Source organism: Pipistrellus hanaki (assembly GCF_964339955.1).
Source record: "Pipistrellus hanaki genome assembly, chromosome: 19".
NCBI lineage: Eukaryota > Metazoa > Chordata > Mammalia > Chiroptera > Vespertilionidae > Pipistrellus > Pipistrellus hanaki.
The window spans coordinates 20,048,435-20,065,168 of record NC_140521.1 but is presented as its reverse complement, the minus strand read 5'-3'; the positions used below and the strand labels follow the sequence as shown (position 1 = coordinate 20,065,168).

Below are 16,734 nucleotides of genomic sequence, written 5' to 3'. Positions count from 1 at the left end.
CCCCCTGCTGGTTACGGGGCTTCCGCTCTGGCCCAGGGCAGTGCCCGTCCCGGGTGAGGCAGGGCCTGTTCCCACGGCTCAGACACCGTCAGCCCAGCCGGTCCAACCAGCCCCGTGGGCACCTGGGGGCCGGAGGGGAGGAAGGGAAATCAGACCGAAACCGGCTTTTACGGGGCGTGGAATGTGGTTGGCTTTCCCAGCTCTGGGCACAAGGCCCGTGTCCAACTTGGCATGTCACTGGGAGTGTCCCCGAGAGCCAGGCCCGCCCCCTTCCCCCACCCCGGCTCTCAGAGGGCTGTTCCGTCCGGGCCGTGGGCCACGTCCGCGGGCCGTCCTTACAGGAGGGGAAGCTCCTTCTCCTCCCGGCCTCGGTTTCCCGCCTTTCGGGCGGAGATGGCCCCTGCCTTGCAGGGGAGGATGGCACTGAGGGGCCACGGGCGGCCAGGTGCTGCCATCACCACCGTCCTCGTCATTTGGGGTGAAGAGCTCACAAAGGCTCTGCACCCTGCGCGCCTCTGTCTCGTTCATTCCTCGTCAGCCCCACGATGTTACCTCTTACTCCCACGGTCCCGTTTCTCGGGAGAACTCTGGGGCCCTGACAAGGGGCTGGGGCTCACCGGGACCGCCCCTCCCCCTGAGCTTGACATCACATCTCCTTTATTTTTTATTTATGTATTTTTAGTGTTTTTTTTTTTTTTTTTAATATATATTTTATTGATTTTTAACAGAGAGAAAGAGAGAGGGATAGAGGGTTAGAAACGTCGATGAGAGAGAATCATTGACCAGCTGCCTCTTGCACACCCCCTATTGGGGATGTGCCCGAAACCAAGGTACATGCCCTTGACCGGCATTGAACCTGGGACCTTTCAGTCCGCAGGCTGATGCGCTATCCGCTGAGCCACACTGGTTTCGGCTCACATCCCCTTTGATACGGGCGGAGTGAGCTTCCCCCCATTCACAGACGAGGAAAGGGAAGGTGCCTGTGGTGAGGAGGGGCGGGGCGGGAGAGTCTGCCAGCCTGTGGGCCCAGCTCCCACCTCCGAGGATGGAGCCGGGCAGCTGGGCTTCGAGACAGCCTCACGCACCTGCTGATCCCGGCTCCGCCTCACCTCCCTCTGCTGCCGGGAGAGCGGGTCTCCTGTGTTACCTGCTTTTCCAGGCCTTCTCCCCTGAGAACGGGGATCGTGGGGCTGGGTGGCCTGGCCCCGGGGGTGGCCAGGCCCTGGGGGTGGCCTGGCCCTGGGGGATGGCCTGGCCCCGGGGGTGGGCTGGCCCCGGGGGTGGCCCGGCCCCGGGGGTGGGCTGGCCCTGGGGGTGGCTGGCCCTGGGGGTGGCCTGGCCCTGGGGGTGGCTGGCCCTGGGGGTGGGCTGGCCCTGGGGGTGGCCTGGCCCCGGGGGAGGCCCGGCCCTGGGGGTGGGCTGGCCCTGGGGGTGGCCCGGCCCTGGGGGTGCCTGGCCCTGGGGGTGGCCTGGCCCTGGGGTGGCCTGGCTATAGGGATGGCCCGGCCCTGGGGGTGGCCCGGCCCTGGGGGTGGCTGGCCCTGGGGGTGGCCTGGCTATAGGGATGGCCTGGCTCTGGGGGTGGCTGGCCCTGGGTTGGCTGGCCCTGGGGGTGGCTGGCCCTGGGGGTGGCCCGGCTCTGGGGGTGGCCCGGCTCTGGGGGTGGCCCGGCTCTGGGGGTGGCCCGGCCCTGGGGTGGCTGGCCCTGGGGGTGGCTGGCCCTGGGGGTGGCCCGGCTCTGGGGGTGGCCCGGCTCTGGGGGTGGCTGGCCCTGGGGTGGCTGGCCCTGGGGGTGGCCCGGCCCTGGGGGTGGCCCGGCCCTGGGGGTGGGTCCTCCCTCCATCCTTTCTCCTCACCCTCCCTCCCAGGACGTGGCTGCCTGTCCTCCCTCTCAGGTCAGCCCCAGGGCCCGCTGACGCTTGCTGGGAGCTCAGGGTGGCCAGGGCAGATGGTCCTCCTGGCACAGACATGGGGCTCCGTCTCTCCCCGCCCGTAGAACCTGCTGCCTCCACATTGGGGCTCTTCCTCGTTGGCTCTTTGTGGCTGGGTTGGGGTCTCAGGGCCTCGGCTGGCTCTTCAGAGCCAGGGTCAGCCCCTCGGGACTGGATCCAGCTCTTAGGCGGTGGCTGGGCCATCCGGGCTTGGTCCGTTAAAATCAAACGGGCCGGCCATGGGAAGCCCGGTCCCCACAGGCTGCCTCAGAGGAGAGGCCCTCAGTGAGCACTCGGCCTGGGAGCCCGAGGCGGAAAGGCTGCTGACTCTCCAGGTGCCTGTGGAAGTCACGGGGACACGCTGAGGCTGGCCCCGGCCGCTGGAGGAGGGGGTGCTGCTGAGGGGCGAGCTGGGCCCTGGGGCAGGCTCCTCCCTTCAGGACTGGCTGCCCCCGCTGCTCTGGTGGGCCTGGGCTCTTCGGGGCTGAGCTCTGCCCTGGGGCCTGGGCTGTGGCTCCTGGGGCCCAGCGGGAGTGCCAGGCAGGGGACAGGAGCACCAGGCCGGGGACGGGAGCGCCAGGCAGAGACGGGCACTGGCACCGGGCAGAGGGCAGAGCTTGTCCGGTCTGGGGCGTTCTCTGGGAAACTTTCCACCGAAACCGTGCTTAAGCCTCTGCGTACGTGGCACTTCCTCCTCCCGCCGGCCTCCGAGTCCATCCGGGTGGGAGCCGGTCCCTCCTGGCCTGGCTGTGTGAGGGGGTGGTTCCCTTCCCCGCCTGGGCGTGCTCCCGCCCCCCGTTCCACCTGTGCCTGGGTCTCTTCCAGCACCACCGCCCGGGGCCATGCAGGGGGAGAGGCGAGCGGGAGAGAGGCGAGCGGGGGTGGGGGGAGAGGTGAGCAGGAAGCAGACTGAGAACACAGGTGGGCGGTGTGGGCAGGTCAGGGTGAGGACTTCCCGCAGCCTCACCGCGGTGCCTGCAGCCCGGCCTCGAGGGCCCCGGGGGGGGGAGGGGGGGGAGCCCTGGGCCAGCGGCCGCTGCGTTTGGCCGGCTCCCCCTCCCTGCCGTGTCAGCATCTTCGTTTTAACGGCTTTTCTGAAACACAGCCCACACGCCCTTCAGCTCACGTGTTAGACCGCACATGTCACCTTCGGCTCCAGTCTGTTCCCAGCGTGGTGACAGCAAGCACCACATCAGGCTTCAAACATTGTGTCCCGTGTCCTCGGCCTCACGCCCATCGCTCCAGCCCCCGGCCCGCAGCCACGCCCTTCCTCCCGCGCCTGTGCATCTGACCGCCCCGGACACTTCACATAAACGAAATCGTACCCTACGCGCCTTCCCGTCCTGTTCTCCCAGCATCGTGCTGCAGGCTGCACCCACCGTCCGCTCAGTTGTTTGTGGCCGAAGAACACGCCATGTGTGGGGCCCCGTTGTGCTTATGCAGTTAGTGCGCTCCCGGGCCTGTGGAGGAGGGGCTGCTGCACACGATGGACATGTAGGGGTTTCCACTCCGCGCGATGTGAATCCTGCGGCCGCGAAGGTCCACGCACATTTTCATTTCAGCATGCTTCATTTCTTTCTTTCTTTTCTTTCTTTTTTTTTTTAAAAAAATATATTTCATTGATTTTTAACAGAGAAAGGGAGAGAGAGAGAGCTAGAAATGTCGATGAGAGAGAAACATCGACCAGCTGCCTCTTGCACACCCCCTACCGGGGATGTGCCCGCAACCAAGGTACATGCCCCCGACCGGAATCGAACCTGGGACCTTTCAGTCCGCAGACCGACGCTCTATCCACTGAGCCAAACCGGCTTCGGCAGCATGCTTCATTTCACATCTGCGAGCAGAGCCTCTGGGTCCGGCGGTCACTTGTCACCTCACGGCCGGAGGACGGCCAGACCCTGTCCCAGTCCCCAGGCCAGCACCTGCCGTGAACCCCACAGGGGCCGGCGGGTCTCCCCACCCGGGGACGCGGCCCGCTGCAAGGGGTCTCTGCCCGCCCGGGCAGGCACAGTCCTGTGTCCCTCTGACGTTCTGGAGGGGGGTGTCCAGGACACTCCGTGGATTCCCCACAGCCTCGCTGAGCCTCCAGGCCCGCCCTGTCCCACGCCCGGTCCTGCTGACCTGCTCTCGTGGGCCCCATCAGGGTGAAGGGGACAGCTGGCGCTGGGTCCGTGGCTCAGTCAGTTGGAGCCTCGTCCCAAACACCAAATGCATTTCGGGTTCGATCCCCAGTTGGGGCGCATACGGGAAGCAACCAATGGATGTTTCTCTCTGACATCAAAGGTTTTGTTTCTCATCAGTAGAGGATTTAAAAAACACACAACCCAGCTGAAACCGGGTTGGCTCAGTGGTAGAGCGTCAGTCTGCGGACTGAAGGGTCCCAGGTTCGATTCCGGTCAAGGGCATGCACCTTGGTTGCGGGCACATCCCCGGTGGGGGGCATGCAAGAGGCAGCTGGTTGATGTTTCTCTCCCATCGACGTTTCTAGCTCTCCATCCTTCTCTCCTCCTCTCTGTAAAAAAAATCAATAAAATATATTTTAAAAATAAATAAATAAATAAAAATAAATAAAATAAATAAGTAAAAAATAAAAATAAAAAACACACAGCTTGGTCCATGGTGCAGTGTTGCATGACACCTGCTTTCTTTTCTCTCTCCTTCTCCGGTGTCCGTCCTCCCGGAACCAGGAAGGAGCACTTCAACAACGTGCCTGACCTGGAGCTCAACCCGATCCGATCCAAGATCGTCCGTGCCTTCTTCGACAACCGGTGGGCCTTCCCCCGTGGAGGGTCCGTGGCCTCGGGGGAGCGTGTCACCCTCGTAACTAACGTCCTACAGCCCCTGCGAGCTCAGCGCAGCCCTGGGGCTGGCGCAGGGCAGAGGAGGGGCTGTGCTGGGTGGGAGCTGTGAGCACGGGTCTGGGCGACACTGGGCTGGGGTCGTAGCTGGGTGACCGGTATCTCGCTCAGTCCCTCTTGGCCGCCGTGTTAGTCAGCGATGGCTGCGTAACAAACCACCCCAACGCTCAGCGATTTGAAACAATGAGTATTTATCCTCTCAATGTTTGTGTGGATCCGGCGTCTGAGTGCAAACAAGCTGAGTCCTCGGGCTCAGGGTCCTCTGGGGCTGCAGCCATCTGAAGGCTCGACCGGGGGAGGCTGTTGGTGGCTACGCACACGTGGCGGCTGCTGGCTCCTCCCCGCTGAGGTGTCCCACTGACAAGGACGGGGACTGACTGGGCACCCCAGATAGAAGCCGCCAGTTTTGGTAACCCAATCTCTCCAGGGACAGGTCACCCCACACTCGGAAAAGGGCCTGAGCAGGGGCGTGGGGTCATGGGGGACCCCCCGGGAGGCTGCCTCAGTTTCTTCGTCTGTTGAAGGGAGGTAAAACAGCCCCAGCCTTGCTTGCAGGGCCGCTGTGAGGGTGCAGAGACGGTGTGCTGAAGCGCCCAGAGCTATCCTGCTCGTTGCCCTGGGCCGCAGACGGCAGCACTGAGGTTCAGGGAGACGGTGCCCGTGGCCGCCTGAGCCCCAGCGCGGAGGCTCCGGCCTGGGCTCCTGCACCCAGGGCCGGGTGTGGGAGCTGAGAGACTCTCGTGACCGGATGGCGGCTGCTGGAGCGTGAGGCTCCGCTGGGCGGCGAGGGTGGGGACGCCCTCCCAGGCCTGACCCCTCTGCCGCAGAGATGGCTGACACAGGAGGAACCAGCAGAAAGAAAGAGGAAGGAAGGGATCGGGCCCTAAGGATTCCCTGACCCGTTTCAAGCAGCCACCCTTTTGGGTCTCCCCCAAACATTCTTTCAACCGTTTCAAAACGCGATGACCCTCCCGGGTCCGCGAGCGGCACACACAGGCGGCGAGGGCTGCAGCGCTGCCCCCGGGGCAAAGGCAAGGTCCGATGGATCCGGCGAGCTGCTGCCCCGCTCGGAGCCTCAGTTTCCCCAGGGGCGAGCCCCAGCTCTGTGCCCGCAGCACAGCCAGGCGGCCCAGGCCCGGGCCCGGGCGCGAGCTCTCAGAGGCCCCATGGGGAGGGTTAGGGTTACGTGGCACCGCCCGGGCCCGGCCCAGAGCAGATGCTGGGGAACAGAGCCCAGGCCCGGAGGCCATTGGGGGCGGGGGTGTCCCAGAGGGCCGGGCTCCGGCGCTGGGGGTAAACTCACTCCCGACACCTCGCCTCCCGCAGGAACCTGCGCAAGGGGCCCAGCGGCCTGGCCGACGAGATCAACTTCGAGGACTTCCTCACCATCATGGCCTACTTCCAGCCCATCGACGTCACCATGGACGAGGAGCAGGTGCAGCTGTGCCGGAAGGAGAAGCTGCGATGTGCGCACCCCTGGGGGGGTAGGGGTGTGATGGGGGGGGGGGTGACGATCATGGGGGAGGGCGGCTCTCCCGCCTGCGAACGGCCCTGTGGCGGCTCCCGTGAGCGCCCTCAGCAGCGGGAGGTCCCGGGCACAGAAGGGGGGGTTGTGGGTGACCAGCAGGAGCACGGCCCTGGGTTCAGACAGACCCGGTTCCCGCAGGCCCCCCACCGGGCAGCCATTGACCTTGGCCTCATGTGGGGTCTGTGACCCAGGCCGGCTCGGAGGCTGATGGGAGGACATGAACCTGGGTCCAAAGCCCCGGCTCCCCTCCCTGACGGGGCGGAGGGCAAGCACCCGAGCTTCCAGGAGCCCCCGCCGCCCGCTGGGCCTCGGGGGGAGTGTGAGGAGGAGGGGGAGGGTGTGGGACCCGGGCCTCTGGCCAGCGCTGGCCAGGTGCCAGCAAAGGGGGCCCCTGAGCTTGGGGCTCCCGGGGGCAGAGCCCCGAGGGCGGGAGGTGATGGCGGCAAAGGACCGCGTGGTGTCACCAGGAGGAGGCGCTGATGCCCCTCAGGCCCACAGCGGGAAGCCCCGTCAGCCGGGGCCAAAACCGAGAAACAACGCTGCTGCGTCTCCATGGCAACGGGGCTGTCATATCCTCCTCCTCCTCCTCCGTGTGCCAGGCATCCTGGGCCCTGACTGTCACTCACCCAGCCTTCGCTGTTCCCAGGGAATAGGTGGGAAACTGCGGCTCAGGGGCTGGGTCACCTGCCCGAGGTCCCCCACGAGGAAGCGGCCAGTGTGCCCCCTGGCCTTGGCCCTTGGCCCCTCTGGCTCTGGCATTCAGGGTTCACTGTCGGGGTCTTTGCTCAGGGGGAGGCAGGTGAGAGCTGGAAGGTGAGGGGCAGGGCCCGCGCCCCCCGCCCCCCTGACCGCGCCTTCCCGCCGCCCCCAGTTCTGTTCCACATGTACGACTCGGACAGCGACGGCCGCATCACCCTGGAGGAGTATCGAAATGTAAAGTATGCTCCTCGCCCGCCCGCCCGGCCGCCCGGCCCCCCGCCCGCGGGCACGGGCCCGGGTCACCCTCTGCCCGCCCGCCCGGCCGGCCCCAGCCCCCCGCCCCCCGCCCGCGGGCACGGGCCCGGGTCACCCTCTGCCCGCCGCCGGCAGGTGGTGGAGGAGCTGCTCTCCGGGAACCCGCACATCGAGAAGGAGTCCGCGCGCTCCATCGCCGACGGGGCCATGATGGAGGCGGCCAGCGTCTGCGTGGGCCAGATGGTGAGTGTGTGTGTGAGAGTGTGTGTATGAGTATATTTGTGTGTGTGTGAGAATGTGTGTGTGTGTGTGTGTGAGTGTATGAGAGTGTGTGTATGAGTGTGTGTATGAGTGTGTGTATGAGTATGTGTGTGTGTGTGTGAGAATGTGTGTGTGTATGTGTGAGTGTATGAGAGTTTGTGTGTGTGTGTATGTGTGTGTGTATGAGTGTGTGTTGTGTGTGTGTTGTGTGTGTGTGTGTGTGTGTGGTGGGGAGAGGCTGTTTCCTGCTGGATCTGCTCGTTGTGCCCCAAGCCTGAGCCCCGGGCCGCAGCGGCCAGGCTGCCGGGTGGGGCTGGGGGTTTATCGGCCTCTGTTTTATCTGCTGCTGCTTGGGCACCGGCAGGCGGCTGGCCTCCGAGAACTACCTGCCCCAGAGAGGCTGGTGACCCCGGGGACACAGGTGCCACCGGGCCCGGGCCAGGCCCATTGCTGCGACCACGGCCGCTGAGCCGCCCTGGCCCTCCCCCGCGGCGCCTTTGCCACTTGCTATGGGGACGGCACAACCCCACGGCCTCCCCAGCAGCACGGCCGCGTCCCGACCCCGTCCAGCAGGCGTCCCCCGTGCCCTTCACCTTCCCCGAGGCGCCCGCCGCCCCACACCCAGGACCCACAGCCTCAGTGGACGCCAGGCTGTCACCGACGGCAGCGCCTCCTTCCGGTGTCCTCTCCGGGGCTCCCGGGGCTCCAGGGGGCGAGGCTTGGCTGGGGTCTCAGCCTGGGGTGTTTGCCTGACCCCCCCTCCTTCCCAGGGTGCCCCGCAGCCTGGCTCGGGCCAGGGCCTGGTCTGTACGTGGCTCTCCTCACTGCCCCGGGGACTGGGGCCGCCCACAGGGACAGGACAGCCGCTCTGCCTGGGCCCTGACAGGCATGAGGCCTGGCTGCATTTATACCGTCCAAGTGTGTGTGTGCCACGTGGGATGGAGAAGCCACCGAGGGGGGCCCTGTCCGCAGGGAGCGGCCTGGCCCGGCCGTGGCCGTCCCTGTCGGGCTGCAGGCGGGCCGCCCCGGGGCGGGGGAGCTGCTGCCGGGCTGTGGTCAGTGGTCACAGGACAGTGACATGGTGAGCGCTCGGGACAGGGCTGGCACGTCGCAGACTTCCTGTAAGACAGTGTTTTTCAACCTTTTTTGGGCAAAGGCACACTTGTTTCATGAAAAAAGTCACGAGGCACACCACCATTAGAAAATGTTAAAAAATTTAACTCTGTGCCTACATTGACTATATATAAAGTAATTCTCTTGAATAGGAATCAAATAAACACAAAGAAAGTATTTTATAATTACTTTATTATGAAATATTAAGTAAACAAAATAGTGAAAAATTATAAAATTCTTGTCTTGTCTGCACCTACGGCACACCAGGCTGCCGCGGAACAGCGGTTGAAAAACGCTGCTGTAAGACACGGGACAGCGTGCAGGGAGGCCCGAGAAAAGCGTCTCTCCTTGGCCTTCTCCCCACCCATCCCACCCCCGTCCTGCTCCCTAAGGGGACAGGGAACAGGCACATGCACGCCCCCTTCCTGGCTGAGCCCTCTGCCGGGAGAACTGCCTGCCTTCCTGCCTGTGCCCACCCCGCCCGGCAGCAGGGCGCTGGGGCGCTGGGCAGAGGCCCGAGACTCCTGCCCGGGCTGTGCTGTGTGCTCCGCTGTGGACGTGTCTGGGCGCCATTTCCTATCGTGTGTACCGATCGCCCTGTCCGCACCACGGACACGTGACGCTCACGTGGCTGGGCCTCCGGGAGGCCCGGCTCCCATCACGAAGGGGCCGGGGGAGGTGTCGGGGGGGGGGGGTGTCCCGGCCCCTGAGCCGAGCCGAGAGCGGCAGCAGGAGGGACAGGCCCAGCTGCCGTCCACGGGTCCCTGTGCCCACCGCGGGTCCCGGCGGGAGGCCAGCACCGCCAGACGCTCTCACGGTGACTCACTGGGCACACAGGCCAGCCCTCCGGCCCCCTTATCCTTCCCCCAGTGGCCGGAGCGCGGATCAGCCCGGAACCGGTTCTTATCGGCACCGGGCGCCGGGGCGGGACCAGGAAGTGTGTGCCCGTTGGCGTCCTGCCGGGACCTGGCCGAGGGGCCGGGCGCCCACCCCGCCCCCTTCCCCACCCTCGTGCACAGGCTCCCCACCCCCTACCCTCCCGTCCTCCAGCCGGGGAAGGGGCCACTGAATTCAGGGTGCCTGGCCTTGAGCTGGAGACAAATGATGCAGAATGACCCTCTTGTACTTGACCCAAACATGCCTAACCATGCATGCGCGCGCACATGTGTGTGTGTGTGTGTGTGTGTGTGTGTGTGTGCGCTGGGGGGTAGGGACTGGGCAGAGCCTCCAGGGCAGTCCCTCACCCGCCTGTGCTCTGTTCCGCAGGAGCCTGACCAGGTGTACGAGGGCATCACCTTCGACGACTTCCTGAAGGTGCGTGTCCGTCCGGGGAGCCGTGGCCGTGGCCGTGGCCGTGGCCGTGGCCGTGGCCGTGGTGGGGCTCGCAGGGAGCCGGCTGGTCAGGAGGAGACGGGCGTCTTTGTGGAAAGGGTAGGGCCTGGGCGTGGCCTTTAAAACACCTGAAACTGGTTTTACTTTTTATCGAAAAGAACCCACGCGCGGTCAGAGCATTTGGAGGGTGCAGAGGGTGCACAGCGCCCGCCGCCCCCCCAGGCGAGTCCCTCGCCGCTTCTCAGAGGGGGTGCCCCGCACAGCGGGGCCGGGCGCCTCCTGTCTGTGCCCAGACCGGGACCCACCGGAGTGAGGCCCTGCCCGGCTTTCCGGCTGTGCCTGCGGCCTCCCCGGCGGGCTCCCGCGCTCCCCCTGGTGGACACTCAGGCCTTGCTCAGCCTTCCTGCCACACAGACTCCCAGGCTGGGAGCTGGGACTCCTCGTTGCTCTGACAGGAGATACCCCGGTGCAGGGAGATGAGGCCCCCACCCTCTGGTTCTTCAGGCCCTGAGCACCCCAACATCGGGGTTCCCAAAGCCTTTTTGGGGGTCGAGGAAGAGAGGAAGTTGGGAGACTGTGCATGGAGTGGGGCCGGGCCCTGCTCCCGTCTGCAGCCCTGACCTGGCCCAGCACACGCCCGGCCCAGACAGAGGCTGCGCGGAGCCCGTGGTCTCCTTCACCTTCCAGACGCACCGCACGGGGCCGGGCAGGGCGAAGGCGGGAAACCTTCCCTGTTCGCCTGAGGAGCCAGCTGCTCCCCCGAAGGCTGGCCACCGCCGGGCTCCAGCCGGGGGGCCTCCCCGTCCTGGGCTCCACCAGCTTCCGTGGTGGCCCTGGTGCCACCTGCCTTCAGAAGAACCCGTCCTGGTGCCCAGACATCGTTCCCGGGAGCCCTGTGGAGCCCGGTGCTTCCTGTGGCCTCACCCGCACCAGGCCAGCTGCAGGCGGGAAGCACGTGGGCATGTGACAGCATGTGACAGCGGCCAGAAACACGCCAAGGCCTTCCTGTGGCTCTGGCTTCCCGTTCCCAGCCCCCGGCCGTCCCTGGAGACGCCGTGGTGACAGCTTGAGAGTTTGACGCTCTTACATAAGCAGGGAGCCCGTGAGAAGTCACCGCCCACCACGTCCCTCCGTGCTGCTGGCATCCCGCCCGCCCGCCCGCGCCCGATGGGGGCCCCCTGGGGGGCTGGGGCGCTGGCGAGCACCCAGCCGGTGTGGGGCTCTGTAGGAGGGGCGGGGGAGAGGGGGGTCTGGCAGAGCCCGGCCAGGCCGCACTGGGACGGCCTGCCCAGCACCAGGCACATGGCCGGGCCCTGGTCTCTGAGTGGAAATGACCCTTGAGCTGGTCTGTGTGGAACATGGGACCAGACTGTTGTCACCTTTAACGAATGAGAATGACGAAGGCTCACTGAAACCGCACCGCTGCAGAGCCCTAGAGCTGATAAAACGCTTCTGGTGACTCCACACCCACCCCTGTCTCCTGTGCTGTGGGGGACAGACAGGTGGTGGTCTCGGCAGGCATTTTACGGGGGCAAAGAAGGTGTCAGGGCGTGACTCAGCCTGAGGCGGGGGAGGGGTGGGGGTGTGGGTTCTGGCCTCAGTGGCCTCCTGCGGTGACATCTCAGAGAACACGAATGCCAGAGCCACGCTCAACAGCAGGGTGAGCTTGGACTGCCCTGTGGGCTTAGCTGGTTGTCCCAGGGGCACAGCTCTGATGCCGGCGGGAGGAGGGGGGCTCAGGACCTGCCTGGTCAGGGTGAGGCTCTCACGCCGCTCCGTGCGTTTCAGATCTGGCAGGGGATCGACATCGAGACCAAGATGCACATCCGCTTCCTTAACATGGAGACCATGGCGCTCTGCCACTGAGCGCCCCCCGAGACCGCACTCTGCACCGTGCAGCCCCCCGAGGCCGGGCAGCCCCCCCGAGGCCGGCAGCCCCCCGAGGCCTGAGCAGCCCCCCCAAGGCCGGGCAGCCCCCCGAGGCCGGGCAGCCCCCCGAGGCCGGGCAGCCCCCCCCCGACCCAGGCCTGAGCAGCCAGCCAGGCTTACGCTGCCGCTCCTCCCGCCCCCAGGACAGGGCCTGGTGTTGGGACTCACTGTTTTTATCTCTAATAAAGAGGATCAGGGTTTGTTAACGGACCAGCCTCCTGTCTGTCCCTTGCCCACACGAGTGGCCGGCATTGGCTGGCACCGGAGACGAGGAGTGGCGGAGTCGTGGTGGAAGGCCGGTGTGAGGGCACTTTCTCTCCTCGTTGGGCTCATTTGGTGACGAGCCCGCCGTTTCCCTGCAGAGGTGTGGGGGTTAAGCGGGGAGGCGGCTCCTGGCTCCCAGGCCTGGCGCCTGGCCGGGGCTCCCTCAGCATCGGGGCCGCACGTTTAGAGCCTGTGCGGCTGCCGGCCCGGGCTGGCCTCCTGCTGCTGGGCACCGGTGCCGGGGCCCCTCCGGGCAGGATGGGCGGCGGCGGGCCAGCACTCGGTCCCCGGCGTCCGAGGCAGCGATGCAGACCTGGCCTGCGGGGAGGTGACTGCCCAGGTAAGCGTCTCCAGCCTCGCTGACCGGGGTGGGCCGGGGGGGTGGGGGGGGGGGTTTGAGGAGACACAGGCAGCCACCGCGGGTGGGGCTGGGGCCTGGGAGCCAGCGGCCGGCAGGCCCGGGTCACAGTTGCCTGCGCCTCGCCTGGTGGCACCGATGCCCTGGGCACAGCGCTGGGCGCTGGGCGCTGTCGCTGTTTGCATCCCAGGCGTCCTCCTGGCATCGCACTGAGGAGACGCTCGGTCCCTTCACGGACACACGCGCTGGGCAGCACCGTTCCGGCCTTCCAAGGAAGTTCTCCTGCGAACTGGCAACCGCTGTGATCCGCATTCTCTAATTTAAAAATATATCTGTACTGATTTCAGAGAGGAAGGGAGGAGGAGAGAGAGACACATCATCAGTGATGAGAGAGAATCCAGTGATCAGGGATCAAGCCGGCAACCCGGGTGTACGCCCTGACCTGGAATCAAACTGTGACCTCCTGGTTCCCAGGTCAACGCTCAGCCACGGAGCCACCACGTGGGCTGCATTCTCGAACTTTCAGTTCATAGTTCTGATGTGAGTGTGTGACAGCGCTTCTGTCACACCCACGCACTGGGGTTCAGACCGGGGCGCGTGTGGGTCTCTAACCTGTTCTTGTCTGGCCCCAACTTTCCCTTCCCAGGGCCTCACCTCAACCCCGCTGGCACACAGAGGCAAAGGTGTTAGCAGTCTAAGATGAAGCTAACGTCGGCGTTGATATTTACAAACCGGAGCAGAGCAGGAGGGTGAGTTGGAGGGAAGCGGGCAGTGTGGGCCGCAGGAGCCCGAGGGTGGAGACGGTGACAGAGGCTCCTGCCGGCGTCCTGTTGTCAGAGAGCGCTTGGCAGGAGGGGGCCGGGCCTCGGAGCCCAGCTGTGCCCGAGGACGCTGGCCTGGGACCCGCCGCCGCGGTCTCACACGTGTGGACTGCGGCCCCCACACCCTGGCTGCAGGCGGACGGTCAGGCTCCCGCCCACCCTCAGGGTAAGTGCCGGGGACTGGCTGAGGTCCTGCCCGGGGCTCTGCATCCTAGACCAGCACGTAACTCAACCATCGAGGCATCCAAGTGTAGGTCAGGCGAAGGCCTCTGCGTCCTGCCCTCCAGGGGCCACGTCTGGTGGGAAAGACCAGCTGAGGACCAGGAAGAGGACTGCCAGGCTGTATCCCGGGCTGGGATGGGGTCAACTCCTGCTTCCCTTGCTGCTGGGATCTTGTTCACGCCCTTGGGTTTTCTGGCTGGCAGCAGGGCTCTGGGGTCACTGGACGGCCTAGTGTGGGGGGATCTGGCCCAGGAAGTGCCTCCAGTGCACCCCTTCTCATGCCGGAGAGAGGAACCGGGGAGCCGGAGTGGCAGGACCTTGGCAAGGCCACGGCAGGCCTGCGTTTGCCGGGCGCTCCCAGTCTGCTTCCGCTTTGTTCTCCTCCACAAAGGCAGCTCATTAGTGGGAAGCGCTTTTATCAATAATGCATCTTCCGCTGCCCCATGCCCTCCCGGAGTTGGTGTTTGGATGTGGGCAGGCATCAAACGCTTTCACTCCAGACCACACAGGGACCAGGCTTGCTGTCTGAAGCTGTGGGCCACCGCTCACCTTTGATGGCTCATTACAGTGAGGGCTCCTCACCAGGAGCCTGGGCCATGCTGCTCAGAGGAAGAGGACCTGTTCCGGGCCCGGGCCTGGGCCTTTGCTCGCTCGGTTGTACGGGGAGTGACCAGGGCTGGCGCAGTTGGCACAAACCTGCCAGAAGGGCAGGCCACCTCCCCACCGTCTAGTGGGGCTGCTGGCCTTTGGTGAACAAGGTGAGGGGTGCTGCTCTGGGCACAGGTCTGAGGTGCCATCTGGCAGTGTGGAGCGGACAGGGGCCAGACGCAGTGGCCTGAGGAGGCTCCTCTTACCTGCGGGACGAGCGGGTGTGCCAGGAGGGGCCAGCGGGCTGCAGACCCCATGCGAGGGCAGCAGCCCCCCTGCTGGGCCACCTCATGAAGCAGGGATGTTTGCTCTGAATGTCTTCTAGCACAGGCAGGTCAAATAGACCAGTGTTTTTCAACCTTTTTTGGGCAAAGGCACACTTGTTTCATGAAAAAAAATCACGAGGCACACCACCATTAGAAAATGTTAAAAAATTTAACTCTGTGCTTATATTGACTATATATAAAGTAATTCTCTTGAATAGGAATCAAATAAACACAAAGAAAGTATTTTATAATTACTTTATTATGAAATATTAAGTAAACAAAATAGTGAAAAATTATAAAATTCTTGTCTTGTCTGCACCTACGGCACACCAGGCAACATCTCGCGGCACACTAGTGTGCCGCGGAACAGCGGTTGAAAAACGCTGAAATAGACACATTGGTTAGCGCTCCTTCCATCAGGAACTGAGTGACTAAGGGGAAGCAGGCAGAAATCAATGCGAAGCCCGATATTTGAAGGAAGCTGCTAAGTCAGGGCTTCGAGGGCCTCGGCTCCCGAGGGAGGAGCCGGGGCAGGGCCGGTGACAGGTGGGGGGTGAGGTCACTTGCCCGGGGCTCAGGTGGAAAGTGGATCTCATCCTCACTGTCACAGCGCCCGGGGGGAGAGTTACCAGAACTCGGCTTTCGGATGAAGGCGGCCATTTGGTAGGGTTACAGAAGGGCTGTGCGATGGAAATCTGATCGGAGAGGCCTGGGGAGACTCTGCAGCCACGATCGCCATGAATTATGGATGAGGACATGGAGTAAGGTTGCAGCAGCTTCCAAGTTTGGCCGCGCGCGCGCGCGCGCTCTCTCAGGGAACGAGTTATTGCTGGACTTTAACAAAGCAGTTCCGTTGTCCTCTGGGCCAGGGGACGGGAACGTTCTCTGCGCTTGGCTAACGGAGTGGGTCCGTATGGCCCGGCCCCGGCCCTGAGCGCGGACCTGTCCCTCCTCTGCTCGGACGGGCTGCTGCGGAGTTAAAAATACAAGGCGCCTTGGCAAGGGCTCTGCAAACACCTGCTTTGCAAGCTGTCGTCCCAGTGACCTTGGGGAGGCCTTGGGAACGGAGCGGGAGGGGCTGGGGTGCTAAGCACACTTCCGAGGGCATTAGGGCGCCTTTGTCTCTAGGAACTGTGAGCACGCCAGCAGGGGGCGGCGATGGTGCGTGAGCTTGGCCCGGAGGGACAGTGATGGCGGCACCGGTGGCTGCCGGGCCTCTGGCCCGCTGGTGGCCTCGTGGGCAGAGACTAGGTCTGGTCTGCACCCGCGCGGCTCAGGGGCAGCAGTAAGGTCTCGGACGTGCTGGGAAGCAGTTTGCGGCCACCCTCACCTCAGAGCAGTGTCTGTCCCAGCTGCGGGAGGAAGAGAAGCTGCGGCAGCTCCGGGTGGGGACTGTTTATTTCCCTTCCTTCCAGGGAGAGAGAAGCCCGGGAAGCCCTCACTCCACACCGAGGCTGAAGGGAGCCGGCGCCACGTGGCACCGCGGCCGCAGCCGGAGGGAGGGTCTGCCGCCACCGCGGGGCGTCCGTCCAAGTCGCCGCAGGCCCTGCGCCGCCGCCAGGTGACCATCTGGCCTGGCTGAGGGGTGAGGGGGCAGGTCTGGGAGGCTCAGCGTGGTGGCCGGGCAGCCAGCTCTGTGAGCTCCGGCCGCCACAGCTGCTGCCCGAAGCCAAGGCCCCAAGTCAGGGGGGGAGGAGGAGGAGGAGGAGGAGGAGGAGGAGGGGGAGGAGGCCGCCACAGCTCCCGCCTGAGCCGCTGGCAGGCCCGGCTGCGCTGGCAGGCCCCTGGCTCTGGGATGATGGACAGAGCTGCAGGGGCCAGGGTCTGCTATTAACTGCGGAGCAGGAAGCCTCAGGGCTGTGTGGGGAGGAGGAGACTTCATCTTGGGGTGTCAGCTTTCCCCCAACTCCCGCATAGGGATGGTTTCCTCCTGCCAGCGGAGACCCAGTGTGCCAGGGGTCTCCCCTTGCCCTGGGAGGGTGGTGCCATGGGGGGTGTGTGTGTGTCTTCTAACCATGAACTATTGTCTGGGCACCGGCAGCACCCTCTAGTGGCAGAAACGCAGTTCGCAGGATGCGCCTGGTGCACAGTCGCACAGGTAGTTTGTGGGTTCCCTGGCTCCTGGGCTCAGCACCCTGTAGTGGGGGTTCTGAGACAACGACTCGATCGATCGAGATAGATCGTGGACGGCAGAACCAGGTTGCCAAGCAAGGTGAGAGGTCGGGGCTGGGGGAGATTGGTGGCCAGGG

General features: G+C 64.9%; 1 protein-coding gene across 2 annotated transcripts in view; it reads left to right on the top strand.

Moving 5' to 3' along the window:
- The window catches only part of TESC (tescalcin), a 57,230-nt gene that overhangs the window by 33,229 nt on the left and 7,267 nt on the right, over nt 1-16,734 (top strand). The window contains exons 3-11 of one of the 2 annotated variants that reach the window (XM_084868388.1): nt 4,619-4,699; nt 6,116-6,255; nt 7,189-7,250; nt 7,407-7,514; nt 9,912-9,959; nt 11,766-13,068; nt 13,175-13,277; nt 15,901-16,046; nt 16,527-16,697. In XM_084868388.1, coding sequence (XP_084724514.1) covers nt 4,619-4,699; nt 6,116-6,255; nt 7,189-7,250; nt 7,407-7,514; nt 9,912-9,959; nt 11,766-11,843 — 517 coding nt within the window. In that variant the 3' untranslated portion in view covers nt 11,844-13,068; nt 13,175-13,277; nt 15,901-16,046; nt 16,527-16,697. Of the gene's footprint in view, nt 1-4,618; nt 4,700-6,115; nt 6,256-7,188; nt 7,251-7,406; nt 7,515-9,911; nt 9,960-11,765; nt 13,278-15,900; nt 16,047-16,526; nt 16,698-16,734 lie in introns of both variants that reach the window. The other variant, XM_084868387.1, reaches the window with a different exon arrangement.